At 39.0% G+C, this 15,223-nt stretch overlaps 1 protein-coding gene across 1 annotated transcript in view; it reads right to left on the bottom strand.

Annotated features, from left to right (window-relative positions):
* The window catches only part of DOCK1 (dedicator of cytokinesis 1), a 204,196-nt gene that overhangs the window by 22,130 nt on the left and 166,843 nt on the right, over positions 1-15,223 (bottom strand). The window contains exons 39-46 of the mRNA XM_088520060.1: positions 14,798-14,887; positions 12,463-12,567; positions 8,745-8,886; positions 8,461-8,539; positions 7,672-7,756; positions 6,373-6,459; positions 2,605-2,781; positions 1,847-1,930 (exon numbers count right to left, since the gene is read on the bottom strand). Of these exons, the coding sequence (XP_088376186.1) occupies positions 1,847-1,930; positions 2,605-2,781; positions 6,373-6,459; positions 7,672-7,756; positions 8,461-8,539; positions 8,745-8,886; positions 12,463-12,567; positions 14,798-14,887 (849 nt within the window). The remainder of the gene's footprint in view (positions 1-1,846; positions 1,931-2,604; positions 2,782-6,372; positions 6,460-7,671; positions 7,757-8,460; positions 8,540-8,744; positions 8,887-12,462; positions 12,568-14,797; positions 14,888-15,223) is intronic.

The raw sequence follows: 15,223 nt of genomic DNA on the forward strand, positions 1-15,223 counted from the left end.
TTCATATATCCAGATTGATTTATACTGCATAAAGAAAATCTCTATGTGATTACAAAACCCCAAGAACCACAGTACCTGTTATTGAAAAATGAAAACTCATTTTTACTTTCCATCACTGTCAAGTCATTGATGAATTTGAGCTGCTGACTTAGTTGGGAAAGTTTCCATAACAACTCTTGCTCATTATATGATCCAATATTTATTTAGAAATAAGCCTCCCTCTCTCCTATGGGTTATGCTATATGTGCTCGAAAACTGTGAAATATTTTTGGAAGAGGTTTAAGTCTTAGGTTACCCAACATGCACACCCAAAGACTACGCTAATTCCAAAGCTCTGATTTCCACCGTGAAATGGCTAGACCTTCCACTGGAAAGTATTGCAGATAATAAATAGTTTCTCTTGATCCCTTTTCTCCATCCTTCTCAGTTCCCGTTGTTTAGAAGTAAAATACTGATGGGAAATTGTGCACTTAAAACCACTGAATAATTAAAATAAAATGTGATTAGCTGGAACAGTAGTTTTATTTTAATACACAAATGTCAGCAAAGTCTTTTCTGAGGAAAAATGTGTCTGTAATTCATTTAAAATATGGCTATTAGAGACAAAGACAGAGAGTTGACATGAAGTCAGTCTTCTGGGATCAAGTTATTTTCCACTATAGCAGTTAAAAGCTCCTAAAATCCTATCTTCTGTAAAAACTCACAGAATAAAAAATAAAATAAATAAAAAGATTTTTGGCAGACCAAAAGACTTTTTATTCAGTGGTCGTTTTACAGCCTTCAGAGGAATTTTTTGTTTTTTTGTTTTCAGTGTTGTATCTTTGGTTTTACTACCTCTAAAATCGACTCCTCTAGAATGTAAATTATTCCCTTTATTATAAAGGCAGAATTGAATATAAAAAGACAATGAGGTCCTTTCTTCTGCTGCAGGAAAAACATTCCTAGTCACTCTGGCAATTTTTAACTATGATAAAATTATCTCGAGACTGCTGAAAAAAGGTCAGCATACAGCTATGGGACAAAACTGGAATTGCTTCCGGTTTGTCCTGCAAAATATTCTTTAGTGCATGAAAATCAAGTTCTTCATACAAAAAAGATCCTGCTTTGTTTCAGGCATTGGACTGGAAATCTGGGTTGCAGTCCTGGTTCAGAAAATATTACCTGCATTAAATTAAATGACTTCTGCTTTGGCCAATGATCATAAAAATACCAGGTAATTTCATCACCCATTATGGTATTTATGGATCCACAGCATTTTTATGCCATATTAAGTTATATACATATAACATTCCTCAGAATGGCTAGATTAATTTCCTACCTATAGTAGGTTAGTTTTAGTAACTCCCACATTTAAGATTCTGTGCTAAAAAGTCCTATAAGGGTACATAAACAACACAGGAAAATAGCTGTTTGGAGAAAGAAGGGAACATGGGAAGCAGCTCTCTTGGGCTGTGGCAGGAGAAGGTGAGGTTTGTGGGCATTTCAACCCCAAACTTAGAGAAGTATTTCTGCAAGCAACGTTATGAAACCCAAAAAGCAAAACTGAACTGCCAGTAGTGCTAGGCAACATCATTACAAGGTATCTTCTCATTTAAGGGACATGGGATATTTTTTCAACAGGATGCATTAAAAAAAAGGTTAATCATGTTTGCTACTTGTGGGTTTATCAAATGACAAATTATGCCATATTTGAGAAGATGAACTTTAGCTCATGTTCTGAGACAGTTTTAAATGCCAAAGAAGTGAACAGGGTGAACAGTTTGATGTCTGAATTTTCTCAAAAGTGACACTACGCTGCCTTTGCAGGATACTTGGCCCCTGACCAACATGACTTAAAAATTTTTACCTGCCAAGCTATCAGATCCTTCAGTTTTTCAATCTTGTCATGGTCCTCCAGATGCTCATGCATATATTTTTCAGTAAAAAAGGCCTAGACATAAGAGAGAAATGAGCAGTTTTTTCAGAACATGAATCAACACCCACTCCCAACAGCAGCTTAAACCAGCACATACTCACTTCATTCACGTTATTCAGACACGGTGCCTGTGTGTGCCACCTTAATATGATTAATTTTCATAGTATGAATAATAAATACAGTGTTTACAGCTTCCCAGTGTTAATATCTCATCCCATATAGCTTTTAACAGTTTATTTGTAACAAGCCATTAAGATTACTTAGAGAGATTTGCAACTGGCTGGTATCTCAGAAGTCATCTCTATTACTTGATTAATCTTTATAAACTCATGTATTTGAAAGCAAATGAGAAAATTGCAATCAGTTACTTTGGTCACCAAAGTTCACCCAGAGCGTGCAGCAAAGCTGTCATCAATCTCAGTTTGTGACTCCAGCGAGCAACCATCCACCATGTGCCTACGAGAATTTGCTGGCAGTTAAAACATGCTTGCTGCCCAGCAGCTTTTCCATCAGCTTGGAAAGGCAACAACGCATCCAGAAATATCAGAAATACATGGAAGACACTGAGGAAGGCAGGTCCCAGGCACTGTTTTGCCCTGGAGAAGATGCGACAGGGGATGTTGCTCGTGCGCTAACGAGTCCAAGGGCAGAGAGGGGACGTGGGACAGGACGGTTGACTTTGACGTTACCTTTTCGTAGTTTGTGAACCCTCCCATGACCGCAGGATCCACAATGCCATTAAGCAGCATAGACAGAGGGTTAATAGGTAGATTTGGATCATTCAGATGCTGTTGAATCATATTATTGATCTTATCATTTGTTAACTGCATAGTTTCTATTGCGTTTTCCAGCGGACTGATTTCAACCTAAAATGACAACAAAAAGAGGTTTTAATTAAGGAATAGAGATTTTACCAGCCAGGCTACTTCAACAGACCTGGCTGCCAGCCAACCACCATGGCTTGAAACATTTCTGAAGTTTCACAACAAAAGATATTTAACCAGCGACTGGTAGAAAGAGCTGTTTCGTGCAGTTAAATGTTTGGTATGTATATATATACATATATATATACACACACACACACATATATATATAGTGATAACTGACATGATTATCAACATCATTGGAGAAAGTTTAATGAATTTCGCTGCTATAGCAGAGATTAGACCTCAGAGGCATGACAGGGCCACAAGATGAGAAAGGCTCTGACAAGACTCATGACTTTTTTTTGCAAAGATTATGGAGAACATCACGGATTAAAAACTGATAAATTTTAGAAGTAGAAAGAAAAATCCAGCTTAATGCAACAGTAAGAAAGAAATGATAACTTAATGTGGATTTTCTGATGGAAAATGTCTTCTTAAGCAGCGCAAAAATCAAGAAGGAGTTTTTGCAGGGATTATTTTGGTGTATGTCCAGGGAAATAGAGTTTAATATGTGGAATAGATGGCTTCTACACTATCACGCTTTCTTCCACCAGGCCACATTTTCTTCTCCCTAACTGAGATACCAGAAGAACGAAATTTTCTCTCTGATAGTCTCGACCTCAAGGCAGAGAGATCCTCCGACGCCTTCATGGGGTGAAACAGTTTTCATAATGCATAAAACCTGATTTTAATTGACTGCTCTCCAACTATTATTTATGATCAGACACTGTGTTTTTGGGACCGGTGGCTGTTGATATTGAAAAACAAGTTCAAACATTTAAAATGTAACTAAAATAGGTATATTTAGTGAGCAGACTAAAAAAATCTCTGCTAACTAGAAGCAACTCACAATTCCAAAAGTTCTCGCTGGAAGACCGAAGTCGGAGACTTCTTGCATTTCAAAAAATGACGTGTTAAGAATAGACAAGAAAGGTTAATTGGGGCCTGTGAGGAAAAAGCAAGTGTATATTTGATTACACCCTGATTTACATAAATGCTACATAAACAAAGCTGCACTTCTACCTACCTATCACTTGCTTAACATGTTGCTGAGAACCACTTATAATCAAATCTCTTTAGTTGTTACTCTCACACCTGCCATCTGATTACATCAAGGATGCTTTAATTAGCGTTGTAAGGGAATTATTTTAAGGAGGGAAGGTAAGAGGCCCCATGTGCTGCTGCATCTGCTACCCAAACGCTTGCAAGATGCCCGGGCCCAGTGCTTGCACCGTCAATACGGCCCTGTTCAGCACGGCAGCGTCACGAACGGCTCGCGCTGCGTCGGGAACATCCCACGCTAAATTTAGCACTCTCGTCACTTTTATTAACGGGCTTATAGCTAGCCAATAATTTGTTGATGAACCATTGCTTTTAAAGCTCTTGACTATCTATAGAAATTAGCACTCATTGAGCTGACAGGCGTCTTTGTGAGTTTTCTATGTCGGCAATCACGGCTCGCTTTCTCGCTCGCCTTTCTTCCAGCGCTCGGACAATCCCATGGCCCATTTTTTTCCAAGCAGATGGAGGGTTGTAGTTTCCAGCCTCCTATAAGCTGTGCCTTGGACCCTGTTGAAAGCTATTTATTCCAAATTTCCATACTTGCAATTATGAACTTTCTTCCAAGGAGCTTGCTAATTCTGAGCACTGAGCAATCTATTTATGGCAAAGAAAGAATCATATAGTCCTGATATATATTTGCAACACTTTAAAGATTAAACATCAAAACAAAGTATAGCTTAGTAACTGTGCATTTTTTAAACGCACTAACTGTAATTCAAAATCCAGTTTCCAATTCATGGGCTGACCTTGGCAAATTTTTTCCTCTAAAACTGTTTGGGCCAAACTTCAGCAAATCAGATTCAGAATAATGAACGCATTCCGTGTAGATAATGAACCAGCTGAAAAAGTTCAGCTAAAATTGCTCAGAAATAATTAAAATAATTAAAATAAAAACAAATACGTTTGAGGAAATGATGCCCATTTCTACTGCTTATGTAATATAATATATTGAATTTATTAAATTAAGCCTCTTTTACCACTGATTTGCTACAACCTCGCCTCTTCCTTTAAAGAGGTTGCAGTTTCATCAATAAAATATAAAATGGTCACAGATATTCCAATTCACTGTGTTTAGCAAAATAGCAATGATATTTGTATCCAAACTCAGAATTTAGGATGAGAGAGGTGCAGACTCTGTGATCACGTTTCTAGCACCGCAGCTGACAGCAATCTTGAAGAAAGTCAATACCAATTTTGTAGCAACTACACCAGAACTTGGTCAAAAGTTATCCTTTGCTGTCTTCCCACATATTATTAAGTTCCCTTCTGGTATCATTTTTCAACCGTGTGACTAATATAATCCTTACTTACAAAAAGCTTATAGAAAGCACTCTCGCAGGATTTATGCACATTTCTGTGACAAGCCTAGCGTTAAAGGTGCATGTATACAAATTGCTTGCATAAAGCAGCCTGTCAGGCTCTATTCTTAACTCGTGAGGAAAAGAGACTTTCATCAGACTTGCCAGGCCTTCTAAGCCATGCTTTTGGCAATCAGGAAGATAAATACAATCTTCTCTATCAGGATTATATTGAAAATGCAAAATTCATTAAAAATTCAATGTGTTTTATACAGTTGCTTATTACTGTCAAATATCACATTCATATTCTGTTACTATAGATACCACAGTAATTTTCTGCATTACTTCTGTTCATCTAAATACAACTGTCCAACATAACCTCAATGGAGCAGTGAAAAAGGTTTTAATTAATCATATGCAAATTGTTCTTTCTCTTTAAAAATAAGCCTCGCAAGGGAGATTTAAAGACTGCAGTAACAATGCTTTTACTGCTACTTAAAAATTATAGCTGCGTAAGAATAATTTAATCGTTAAGACATTTAATGGACATGTCTTATCTAAACAGTGTAAGTTGTGCAACCAGAGAAATGCATATTTTGAGTTAGCCAGGCAGCTAGGGTGTATTTTAGCTAACTATGGAAAATAAAAGCAACATAAACGTGCTTAATGTTTAATCATGAATGATAGGTTTATGAAGAAATGCAAACACGTAGAGTGCAGCAGGTCTGTGGTATATTTTGCATAAATTGCCATTGAAGTATCTAAATTCTCTTTTCCAAGATGCAGGTTGGCTTTTATGTAACAGGGTCATCAGTTCTCCTTCATTTCAGGCTTATGGGCAGCACCACTGGCTCTCGGGGCTCACTTGCCCAAAGCCAGAAGTTCTTTCTAAAACTATTTGCAGCCTGTTCTGACCTGGCCCTGCAGCTCGGGCACTTGGGCCCACTCTGCTCCTTGCACGGGGAGGGAAGGAGCATTTCTGCAGCCACCCGCAGCCCATCTTCCACCTGAGCCTGCAGCGCGCCGGCGAGGTGACTCTGTGTCCCTGTGTCAAACGCAGCTGCATTGATTGCTTGTTCACTCAAGCCCAGTTGTGCAGGAATACATGCTTGCTACCTGTGCAAAAAACACGCTGCTTTGTGCAATTTCAATAAAGCAAAATTGATCTTACCATGAAAACCGATTTCACTTCAAACCACCTCAGAATCCCGGGCAGCTTGTAGGCCGTCACGTAGATGGTTCTCTCGATCCACATATTCTGCAAATGTGACACAAACCTCTCGTTACTGGATGGACGCCTTTTGTCTTAAGCACAGACTTAAACCATCATCATCATCATCAGAGGAGCCGCAGCACAGCAGGCACGGAGAAGGAATGTGGGTTTGGAGACACTTGCACAGCACTGGTGTCAATCCGAGGTGGCACCTTGACACTGCTCTATCAGTTAGCAGAGAAATGTTGCTCTCTTCTAACCAAAGGAGAACATTATGTAGAAGATCCAACTGTCCACCTACTGCACAGGCTTTTCTTTTAGTTTAGCTACCAGGGCTTTTAAGGACTATCTTCCATCAAACCACGATATCTTGACTTGATATAGGGAAAAGAAGCTTTTTTGCCATGAAGGCAGCGGAGCAGTGGGACAGGATCCTGGGAAGGCTGCACCACCTCCATCCGTGGAGGTTTCAAGACACAACTGCATAAAAGCCCTGAGGAGCTGAGTGGACCGGGCCCTCCTGAGCTCCCCTGGTGACCTCGAGGCCCCAACCTGAACTACCTGGTGCTTCAGCAACGCAAACTGCTGTGAACCTCAAGGGCTTTATTTTCACATCCTTTTGCTGTTTTTAATTTAAGGATTGACGATAATTTAATGTTATTTAACATGGATGACTAGGTCCCACTCCTACACAGAAAACTAAATTCTTTGCTTAAGAAATGATGAATGAATTTAGCATTTTAATTACTATTATGTTACTACTAACTGCTCCTACTAGAAGCACCGTGAATAAAATGATCTCTATAAAAAAAAGGTAATCAGTTTTATGCAACCTGTTCTCAACGTTTTGAGGAATACAACCTGTGCTCAAATGAGTTTTATTGACCATTAGATGAAACATATGGAGAGAAAAAAAGAAAAGAGGATTGCTGGAAAAATATCAGTTTCAGAAGATTCCTAACTGGAAACTTCATGGCAAGAGAGGTTTCAGCAGGAACACCTATATTTTAAATCCTAACAGTTTTGAACTTCTTTATCAAGATAGTTTTTAACAAACTAAATAAATATTTGTGCATTTTTTTCCACTGGCATAAAATAGAACACAATAAATTGCTTTTTTGTTGAGCTTCTAGCAAGTACAGTCACTTTACACCTAGAATTTACTTTTAAATAACCAAAACAGAGAATGGTTCAGATTCTCAGAATGGAGGGGAATAAACAAAACCCCAAAGTATGATTATTATGATTTTTTTTTACCGCAAATTCATTATCTGGGTTTTTCTCTCCTTTTCGAACAGGGCGTGAATACTCAAACCGTTGGACTTCATTGACTCTATAGAAACTGGAAAAAAGAAGATCCCAGGAAGAGCATAATCAGTATCAAATATTTCTAGTTTAGCAATTGTTACTTAACTCTACTTCTAGCAAAAAAAAAATATGCAAGTGTAATATATTATGCAAGTATAAAAAGTATAAAATCTTTGTGAGATGGGTGTTTTCAGTGGGTTACTTAAGACTCCTACTAACAGCAAGGACACCTGCAAAACATCAGTGCAACGACTACGTTCTTTGGCTGCAGATGTACAGAGGACCCCAAAGCACAAGCCAAGTAAACAAGAGAACAGGCAACTATCTGTAACAACACAAGTTTTTCCAAATTATCTGAAAATAAACCTTATTGCGCTTCAGAATTTCTTTTAAGAATCTCATTAAGAATTTAATTAAATTTAAGCTCCCAAAGTGACCGATCTCATTGACCAACCAGCTCCACGCACTTGCACAGGTCATTTGAGGGCTATCCAAGGTACAGTTTTTATTATTTATTAACCAATAGCAACTACTAACCTGGGATGCCATGCCAAGGAATCAAGCCCTGATGCACCCCTCCTCACCAAGTTTTCCTGTCACTTATACACATGATTTTCATTTATTGCTTATGGACAGACTGGAAGAACTACTCACTCCACGTAGCATTTGTCATACAAAGAACTAATTTAAGTGTTAGAGGGCAGACTGATAAAACCGTCAAAAAGCACCAAAACTCACCTGACAATTTGTTCTGACACTGGCTTGTGAAATTTAGGCGGTAAATCAAGCTTGGGCTTTACAGTAAAGCACTGAATATCTGAATTCACAGGTTAAGAACTGAAAAAAAGACCATTTCAACTACGTAAAACAGAGAGTTTGAATAGGAAACAGAGAAAACTCGAGCAACAACCAGATCTACGCGTGGGTCTGCTGAGGACAGAAGGGCAGAGGCCCCTGCTCCGGTGGCCAGGACAGCCAGCCCGGGCGCGTGCCCGGCTCCACGCGTGGCAATGCAAGGATACACTGGCCGGAGGAGGTTTTGATGTCCTCGCCCGGGGGAGACGTCGTTTTCATCTTCTCTGCGTTTGGAAACTGCGTGAGGAGCCTGGCTTCGAAATCCTCGCGGCGCTCGTACTCCTTGCCCCGGTAGATGAACACTTTGTTCTGCAAACGGACCGAGAGGCAGAACTCCCGTTAGCGGGACCCGCGGCAGTGAATGAGGAGACATTTCACATCCCTGAAAGGACGTGGAATCATCTTTTATAAATACTTGACCCCGACTCGATAAAGGCATTTCCCTAACTCCAGCACCAGGAGCACACGCTTCCCTCCAGCGCCGGTGTCACCCCGCTGAATTCACCGGATCTAAACACACGATTGAAGGGATCTATGGCAGAGTGGCCCATTGGGAACGTGTTAAGAGAAATGATACTGTCCATGAAACCCAGGATCTCCCCAAAACCCCCTTATCCATCTTCCAAAGTAAGGATGGAAGTAAATAAATAAATCAAGGTGCTCTCTACACCATTTTTTAAAACGGTGAGCAAGCAGGAGTTGCAGACAGAATTATAGACATGAAATGAGGTCAACTTTAGTATGTAGGTCCAAAGATACCAACTTTTTTGGAAAGATTTGTACACTATGGACTGTATTAGACTATCAGTGTTAATAGACTATATTAGTCTCTTAATGTTTTGCCAGAGTACTGTGGTCTGAACAGAGCATAACCATCAGGTTACTAAATATTGCATTTATTGTATTTTTCCATATTGATTTCTTCTGCTAACAATAAAGGAAATCAAGATATATTTTATACAGTTCATGTACCAAACACATCAAATTCTAATGAAGCCCTGCATATTTATAAACTGATCAAACATATTAAAGTAAGTTGGGACATGAATGCAGTATTTGATTCTGAATATGCCTAACCTTAAGTTCATTATTCATCTCAGAATGAACACTCTGTGAGAAAATCATATAGCATTTGTTATAAAGCAAGCGTCACAAAATCAGCTAAAAGAGATGAAATAATTTTCCTTTAGCCTACCAGCTTTCACTCTGCAATGCTCTCTGCTGCAGCTCAAAACAGATGAAAACAATACTCTCTATTTGAAAAAAGATATGAAGGGCAAATGTCTAGGAAGTACATTATAATTCACAGGGAGCATTACAATAGGAGAAAAAAAATTTGTAACGAGCATTTTCTCGTTCAGCAAGGCACTTAATACCCAGATCTTAAGAGGTTTTCTCCTTCATTTATTAAAACCTAACCATTTCTCAAGCATTTGGTAAAACATTTCTCTGCACTTACAAAAAAAACATTCAGTTGCGTCCAAAAAAAAAAAAAAAAGGCAGTTCAATATTAATAAAGCAGTTTGACACTATTCTGCACTGTATTGCTTGGACCATGCAGATAAATACAGAGCTCCAGAAGGAAAACTGCAAGTGGTACTCTGCACATTTTCAAGTCTTCTTTTTAGGAGTAGAAAAAAAATATTAATTCAATTATTTTTCAGAGGATCAAGTTGGTTGACCCCAACAATGACTCTTTTTTTACCTGATATTAAATATTTTGCCTGGTAAAGTCCAAGAGTCTAGTAAGATTTTAAAGAATTCTTATTTTTTTCTTACTGAACACAGCACAAGCTCGATGCCTGCTAAAAGAGCGTTTCATGTGCAGTGCTTGACACGTGCTCCAAACGTGACAGCAATCCTCAGCTTTCCGTGTCGGCGTCTCTGCAGCATCCGCCTTTTTGGTCCCAGAAATGGTCCCGGGGCAGTTTTATTCCTTTCAGCTCAGGAAACCCGAGGGCTCGCTGTGTTTATGGGGTGTATAAACAGCATGAGGATACCTGCAATGCAGCGCCCCACGACACGTGCAAAGCCACAAGCGTCTGCCTCGTTGAAGAACTTCTTCCACACGATTTTGGCTAGTTTGTGGAAAAGGGCTCACACACGACACGAAAGACTCCAGTACCTAGTTTTACCTCTGTATTTCCTCCCTGCTCCCATTTTGACCAAGATTTTGGATGACACTTCACTGTTTCTGATGGGATTACACAGAAATTTTCTCCACTGCTGGACTGCATGCCCTTCAGACGTGCTCACAAAATAAATGCTTGGGCTGCACCCTTTGCTGACCTTATTGGATTTTCCAAGTCAGCATTAACCTCTGGATCCATTCACCCATCTCCCTCTGCTCCCTGTAACTTTTTAGCACAAATTGTAGAAGCTGCTCTACAAATATACAGAATGGGGACTCAGTCCATAAACTCTTGTGAACACCATCCACAATCTGGATTAGATTAAATCCAAGCACACCACAGACCAAGGCACAGGGGGTGCTTTTCAGTTCTGCTCCCACTCCATGTGCCCTCCACTGGGTTCCTCCCTTTTGAGGCTGGGGAAAAGAAACCCTCTCTCATGTCCCAAGCATTTATTTGAACAGCAGCCGACTTTTTACAAAAGAACTCCAGAGCACTTGCAGTAAATATTTAATTTCCTGGGATTTTTTTTGCAAGCCTTTTCCTTCTTTTCTGAAAACATTTTCAGTTTCTGTGAGAATATCTGATCATAAAATCTCCATGCAGAAGGATCACTCTACACAACTCTCTTCTGAAATCATTCTTTTTTTTTTCATTACTTTTCACACTTTTAATACATCATAAAACATCTAAAGGAACTAGCTGACCACAAGTGGTAAAAAGTGATAAAACCAGCTTAATCAGAACTGATCAGCACTGGATTTATCCCTTCAGACAGACTGTAGCATTTGCCTGGGCTTACCCTTGGTATTTATTAAGGTATAATATGCGAGTGTTAAAATGGAATTATTCATTTATATTCAGGAACTCATCTCTTAAACAAGTATTTCCAGGAGGAAACCCTCTAGCAGCCCCTGAGACTGAATCTCCGAGTCTTCTGGAGCAAAAGTAATTTTATTCTTCTGTCTCCTGAACTGCCTTAATCTACTGGAACTCTTCCACAGGGGTTTAGAGAGAGATTCTTCCTAAACTGAAAATCCTCAGCTTTTAAGGTAGATATGAGCAGCAGAGTAGCTAAAGAGCTATGCATTATTTCCGTGTCACAGGCTACCAAATAGGAGAGATAGATAGTCCCAACAGATGGCATTTAGATGTTTAAGTCACTAGCTCAACTCCATAGCAGTCCTAGCAATAGTGGAAGAAATCTAAAACAGTTGATTACTGTCATCAACTAAGTGACCTGTGTTGCAAATAGATGCACGACTCATGAATATTTACAGTAAAAGACTCAATTTAAAGATAATGTGCATGTTTCTGGGTTGTGACAACAACTTTAAGCGGTTAACATGCAAAAAATCTTGCCAATAGCATGTAGAGAAAAGCAGCAGCTGTGATGTTTAATTCCCATTTTGTTGTGGGTGCTGGAAAATGAAAACATCAGATACAGAAATACACATCCACCTGTCAGGCAGAAACGACACCATTTCTCATGCTGCTGGTCATTACCCTGTTCTACAGCCTGGCAACATTTTCCTTGCTAGTGGGTATGTTTGAAGAAAATGCTCTCTTCAGAAAGTCTAATTTCAATCAAACAGACTAATGTCCGCTTTATAGAGCTAAAATACAACCACTGTTGGCAAAAGAACGTTAGATAGATGGAAATAACATACCAGTATTGGTCATTGCTCTATATGGAGTATATTTCCAAAGCAAGAGGCCTGGCTATCATCCGTGGGAAAAGGCCAACACTCACCCTTATGAATGTAGGAAATCCCTGGCCATAGTATCCAACAGCAAAATAATCTGGTTTAGGTCTTATCACTTTCACAATGTTTTCATAGAACTGGGCTTGCTTTCTCTGAAAAATAAATAGAAGAAACATATTTAATGAGCCAAGCTTCAGAGCAGATCCTACACCTAAGATAGAGCTGAAATTCAAGTAACAGATGCCTCTCACTTGCCCCTTTTTGTTCACTTTTCTAACAGATATAAACTGATATTTTGCAATACTAGATTCCATATCTATGCTTTCCATGCTCATCTTGGGGAAGCTCAGGATTTAACCCCAAGCTGTTGAGGAAGTTGCAGAAATTGCAGCTTCAACTCCCAGGGGTGACAGTGCTGATGTCCCCAGCCCTGTGTCCCCTGCCCATGCGACACCCAGGGCACTCAGAGGTTTAGGAGCAAAAATGCTGTCAACTGCTTATTGCTAAATAATGTTGCTCATCTCCATGGTACTGACTTCCCTGTTTGCAGCTGTTGCATTTCGTTATATTTTTCTAGTGTTTCCATTCCATATTTATAACTACTTATTTGTATATGGAAAGCATGCAGTTGGAAATGGCAGAAAAATGTAACTTTTGGAATAAATAGACACATCAGATACCATCTGTTTTCACAGTGGAATCCTTTATCTCCAGTGATGGAATAATAACAAACATACAGCCTTAAACGACCTGTTTGTTAACTTATATTGAGGCTATTGTGTTCCATGGGAGAAGGAACTCCAATTTTGGGGCAGCTTTATTACTGTTCCCATATGACAGGTATCTCAGTTCACCTGTAGCAAAAACTATTCTGTCTTTTGTGAATTGTCTAATATTTAATATGTCTGGAACAAAACAGACAACAGGGAGAATCAAAAACTCTTCTCCTGCTAAATAAACAGGTAAACTTGGGTTTCAACAAGTATTTGAGCTGAGAGTCCTACATTTCCCAGATTAAAATGGGCAAGCTGCCTTACACGGGCAAGTTTGCTACCTTGGGCATATACACCACTGCGGGCTCTGAAATTACTTCACTTAATAGAAATAATAGCATATTTAGTGCATGAGAGGGAAGGAAAAAAATCCATAACTCAATGTTTTTGGCCATCCTCTACGATGTATGAAGTGCAAATTCAAGCTTTGGCTCTGAAGAATGGCTCGATATGATGAAGAGCAGTAGCCTCAGTGACAAGAGCGTCTCATATTCCCATTTGCAAGCAGAAAGATGATGGAAAATTAACAAGAAGGGACTCAAAAATCAACTGTCTGTGGTGTATGAGTATTTTAAAGAACTTTTAGTATAAAAGGCAGCATATTTGACAGTGAGGCTCTGTGGATAGCAGCACAGCCAGTGGACCAGCAAGGCTCTTCTTGCATAGCAGAACACCTACAAAATGCTCTATTTGTAAATCTCAACCTCCTGGGGCAAAAAGCAACATGAAACCAGACCTATTGGCTAGGCAAACAAATACAGCCCCCCAAAAAACCCCAAATAGTTAAAATGTCTATTTACCAGAGAAAGAGAACCATGAAGAAGGGATATAACAAAAGAACAAGGCATGCAAAAAGATAAAGAAGCCATAACATTGGGAACGGTGCTATTCCCCCTTTTTCTTTAAAAAAATGCTTTTGCAGAGATGGCCCCGAGGCCATCAGTGGACAAACAGGGTGCAATGACACCATGCTGGTGTCCTGCTCAAACAGAGCAGGATAAAGTAGAGAAATAACTAAAAAGTTAAGGAGCAGCTACTATGGTGAGCGGCAAAGGGCAAAAAATGAGAATAAAATTTATCAAAAATTTGGAAGCCAAAGATTTTCTGAAATAAACTGCAAACCAACTATGAGAATTTGGTTGAGAAGTTTGGAGTGAAAGTGCTGGCTGCCGTTTAACTCTTTGATGCGAAAAAAGGGCACAGACAAAACGAACAGGTAACGTCAGGACAAAAATAACTAACTCTGTGCATGAGGACTTGGGCATTACTCATACCTAAAAAGAGAAATGCGAATGTGAAAATACTCTTGAAAGAGAAGAAGGACTTTTCATGTTCCCATTTGTATTTAAATTCTAGATTTCCTTTTATATCCCAAAAAATCAGCTTAAAGTGACTGCAGAATTTTTGTCCTGGTTAAAAACATACACATAAATATAACCTTTTCAGACACTTCCGTGATAGTCAATTCATCAGCATTTGTCTGAAAAAGCCAAACTAACCACCTACTTTTGCATTTTATTAAGATTTTTTTTCAGTATTAATCTAAAAGCTTAAAAATTAAGATCTGAAAAAAACTGTTACAGTGCCTAAGTCATTTTCAAAAACCTACCAGTAGTTCACTGAGTTGTTCATAATCAAACATTTCATTTTCATACTGTTCTGCAAGTTCTTTACCCAAGGCAATGGCCTCTTCCCACATCTGTTGGAAAAAAAAGCATGCAAAAAGAAAGAAAATAAAATCTTCAATTATATACCTTAGTTAAATAACAAAATCAGAATAAAATCCATCTTAATATAACACAGTAAAGTGTATTGTGTCACATGCCTGAAAACGCTGTGTATAAGATGTGCCAAGTGGTTGCAGGAGCTTTACCCACACATGTTTCTCTTGACCACAAATCAAGTAAAATGATTGAGATATTTCAGAATAAAGATGACTCTGGCCAGCCCAACTAGCTGTGTAAACACAACCTGCCCACCAAGAAACCCAGAGCCTGGGACTTCAGATAAATGTTGGTTATTGTGGTGTATAATC

Source organism: Tinamus guttatus, unplaced genomic scaffold (assembly GCF_059628265.1).
Source record: "Tinamus guttatus ecotype Peru unplaced genomic scaffold, ASM5962826v1 Tinamus_guttatus_pri_ptg000079l, whole genome shotgun sequence".
NCBI classification, from domain to species: Eukaryota; Metazoa; Chordata; class Aves; order Tinamiformes; family Tinamidae; genus Tinamus; species Tinamus guttatus.